The 3,899-nt window shown below is 27.7% G+C and overlaps 1 protein-coding gene across 1 annotated transcript; it reads left to right on the top strand.

Moving 5' to 3' along the window:
• Nucleotides 1-1,136: 1,136 nt before the first annotated feature.
• Phum_PHUM111240 (uncharacterized protein) lies at nt 1,137-1,876 on the top strand (the record flags this gene model as incomplete). The annotated part of the gene is made up of 2 exons (XM_002424080.1): nt 1,137-1,392; nt 1,845-1,876. The coding sequence occupies 2 exons, from the start codon at nt 1,137-1,139 to the stop codon at nt 1,874-1,876; spliced, it is 288 nt and encodes a 95-aa protein (XP_002424125.1).
• Nucleotides 1,877-3,899: the final 2,023 nt, after the last annotated feature.

Here is a 3,899-nt window from a genome sequence, read left to right as displayed (position 1 = left end):
CCTTCCTTCTTTCCTTCCTTTTCTCTCTCTCTCTCTCTCTTTTCGTCTCTCATATTCGTGTCACCATTTATTTATTTATTTATTTATTTTTAGAATTTTTAAGAAGTTTATTTAAGTAAATTTAAAAAAAAAAAATTATTATTATTTTTTTCTTTAAAGTTTTAATTGATTAAATCATTATTATTATTTTTAACGTTTTTTTTTTCCAACCATACTGCTACTACCATTAGCAACCCAAATCGACTGCTGTCACTTTTTACTGCCACGTTTTAACATAAGGAAAATTTTTTTTTAAAAATATAAAAGTATTTACACGTAATCATCGAACCGTAATTTAAAAGTTAAGGTTAAAATATTTTTTTAAATTTAGCGCTTTATATATATAGAGAGAGAGAGCCGAATTTATTTAAATATATATATATATGAAAGAGATAGAGAGAGATAGAGAAAGAGAGAAAAGAGTAATTTAAAAAGTTTTAAAGTCAAATTTGTTTGATTTGTGTAGATAAAATATAATTTAAATGAGAATTTTTCAAATGGGAAAAGAAACAGGTGGGCGAAATAGCTGGAAGATGATTTTTTTTTCCTTCTTCTTTTTTAACAAAAAAAAATTAATTATAGATTTAGAAAATGGTTGTTTTGAAACGAACGAGAGAAATTAAATTTAAATGGTTTTTATTTATTACCCGCGAGTGGTTAAAGTAGTAGTGGTGACGATGGTGGTAGTGGTAAAATTATCAATAATGTCGAACTAAAAAGGGGGTGTGTGTATTTATTTATCGAAAAGGGGTTAAAAATAAATAATCCAAGTTTTTTTTTAACGCTATAAAATGATAAAGACCGTAATGCGATTACAAATTATATACATATAGCGCGCTATAAAAGGGTTAAAATATAAATTTAATGATAAATAAGTACATGAAAGAAATATAATTTAAAAAAAAGGGGAGGAAGATATTTTCGAATTCTATATGAGTAAAATCCCTGGGATTTTTTTTTTTTTTTTGACTGCGTTGGGAATTTTGGGAAATTCGGAGGAAAATCGCGCGTTTTCTTCTTGATAAAATATTTGAAAGTTGCTTGAAATTTTTTTTTATATATATAAAAATTGGGTAATTAATTGTTTCAGATTAAAAATGGCTTCGAGGTGGTTGTTTATGACGACCGCATTGATAACCATTCAAACGACTCCAAGTTCAACGTACGAAGAACAAAGATTTGCTATGGAACCACAAAATCAAACAGCAATCGTCGGGTCAAGAGTGACTCTCCCATGTCGGGTCATTAACAAAAGTGGAGTTCTCCAGTGGACAAAAGACGATTTCGGATTGGGCCCGTATAGAAATTTAAGCGGTTACGATCGATATAGAATGATCGGAAGCGACGAAGAAGGTAAGAAGAAATAAATATTATTTTACTAAAACGGGTGTTTCCCTGGGGGAGGAGGAGTGAGAGGGAGGGGAAGGAAAAGAAAAAGAACTTTGAGAATTTGCGACAAACGAACGGCAAACAATCGAAAGAATTTTTTTTTTTTTAATCTGAAAAGAACGGGTTATTTTATTATTATTATTATTATTATTATTATTATTATTATTATTATTATTATTATTATTATGATTTTTTCCTTTGTGATCTTTTGAAGACCTACGAGTTTATTAGCAATTATCGTAATTGGGTTTTAAAAATACGGCAAACCTAACACAAAAGCTTTTATAAAATAAAACATCCTTTTTTCCTTTTTTTCTTGTGTTCGGTTTCGACGTTTTTCCCTTTTTTTTTTTTTTTTTTTGTTTTCCTGCATACTACGGTTTCGGGGAAATTTTTTTTCCTTCTTTTTTGTATAGGTTGCCATTTTCTCGGGGGTAGGGAGGGGTAGAAAAAAAGCTTTTTTTTCTCTTCTTTTAAATGGCTTGAGGTTTCTTTTTTCATTTAAAAAAAAAAAAGATGTCCATTTTCAAAAGTATCCTTTTTAATTTTTCCTTTTTTTTTCTTTTTTTCTTCGTCTTAAAAAGAAAGAAAATGTTAAGAAAGATTTTGAATGAATTCATTCAAAAGTTAAAGAAGGAGGAGACAAAAAAAAAGCAGAAGAAAATTTTTTTTTTTTAATTAATAAACGATGTAAAATAAACGTGAAAAAAATACCGAAATAAAAACCGTTTAATTATTACTTTTGTTTATAACATTTTTTAAAATAATGATAATAATGATAGTGAGTTTTAAAAAGAAAAAAAAATCAATTTTTTTTTTTTACGTAATCGATATCGAAACTATCGATTCCGTTATTTAATAGTTTAATTTCCGGTTTTTGCGATAATTTTCCCCTTTTTGTGATTTTTTACTCCTAAAAAAAATCTAATGAGTTTTAATAGGTTACGAAATGGAGAAATTTTATTAGGTTTTTTTATTTACAACCTCGTCGAAATTGATAAGTGATAAAAAAAAAAAAAAAATTGTTGAGACATTTTTTTCTAATGCGAATTTATTACGAACTTTTTCGGACATCGAGATGATCGAAACGGAAGGAAACAAATGAGCAGACATACATTAGTATTTCCGGTGGAAAACCGAAATAATTAACGTATACCACGTCATTGGCAGTCGTACCACAGTACAAAAAAAAAAAAAAAAATTGACAAATCGCCAGAATCAAAAAATTAAAACTAAAAAGTCATTCGAGATATCACTGAAAGCGGCGCCATATTTTTCAAGGTCATCAATTCTGTCATGAATTTATTTATCTCGCATACTAAATCCAGTTTAAGGCGCTATTAAAAAAATTTAATTTAATTTAAATCCAGACTGGAAAAAATTCCGTTATAAAATTAATAATAATAATAATGATAATAATGATAATTTTTTTTTTTGGTAGCGTGTAAACATTAAAAAAAATTTTTAGTAAATAAATAAGAATAAAATCCTTAAATCTATAAAAATCGAGTTTTTTTGTTAATAAATTTTATTTTATAAAAATAATTTAATGTTAAAGTTTGATAGGTGCAAGAGGAGGAAGGGAAAAGTGGGGGGGGTTGGGGGAGACGTTACGCGAAATAAAATCGATAAATTTTTTTTTCTCTTTTTGTGAAAATAGAAAATGTTGCGCGTAGAATGTATTTTCTCTTACTACATACTACATCACGTAGTTTTAATAAGTTTAAATCTTTCCAACGTTTCCGCCTTGTTTCGTTTTTACAATTTTCCAACCTACAGTTTTTCCTTTTTCACTTCTTTACCACCGTCAACGTTTCTCTCTCTCTTACCACCTTGGAAAACTTCTTCTCGTTCATTTCTTCAATAAGTTAAACTTGTCAAATGGGAACTTTATTACATATGTTATTTCCTCAATTACTTAATTCTTAGAAATTTCAAAGGTATTTTTATTCCTCCCTTTTTTTTCTTCGGGAAAACTTTGAGGTCGTAGAAAGAGAGAGAGAAAAATATAAGATTCTTTAGGGAAAGAAAAAGGTAAGGAAATAAATGATAAATAAGCCGATGAATTTTTTTTTTTGTTAGTTTACGGTAAAAGCTTTCAGAATAAAAATGGTTTTATATTTAAAAAAAAAAATAATAATTAATGTAAATGTTAAATTCTGTTTAATTTCTCATGATTGTGACAAAACTAAAAAAGAAGAAGGAGAGGAAGGAGGAGGAGGAAAAGAAGAAGAAGCTTTTTATTTAAAAAAAAAAAAAAGAAGTGAAAAAAAGTTAAATTGTCACATCAACAGCCATGTGTTGTTGTTGTTGTAATTTCCTGTATACAAATTTTTTTTTTTCCATTCCATCTCTCTCTCTCTTACTTTTCGTTTTCATATTTCTCTCTCTCTCTCTCTCTCTTTAATACAAACACACACATTTTAATGCCAGACACCATCGCACCAAACGACGTTTATTTTATTTTATTT

This window comes from Pediculus humanus, genomic scaffold, assembly GCF_000006295.1.
Source record: "Pediculus humanus corporis 1103172107458 genomic scaffold, whole genome shotgun sequence".
NCBI lineage: Eukaryota > Metazoa > Arthropoda > Insecta > Psocodea > Pediculidae > Pediculus > Pediculus humanus.
This window is presented reverse-complemented; position numbering and strand designations above follow the sequence as displayed.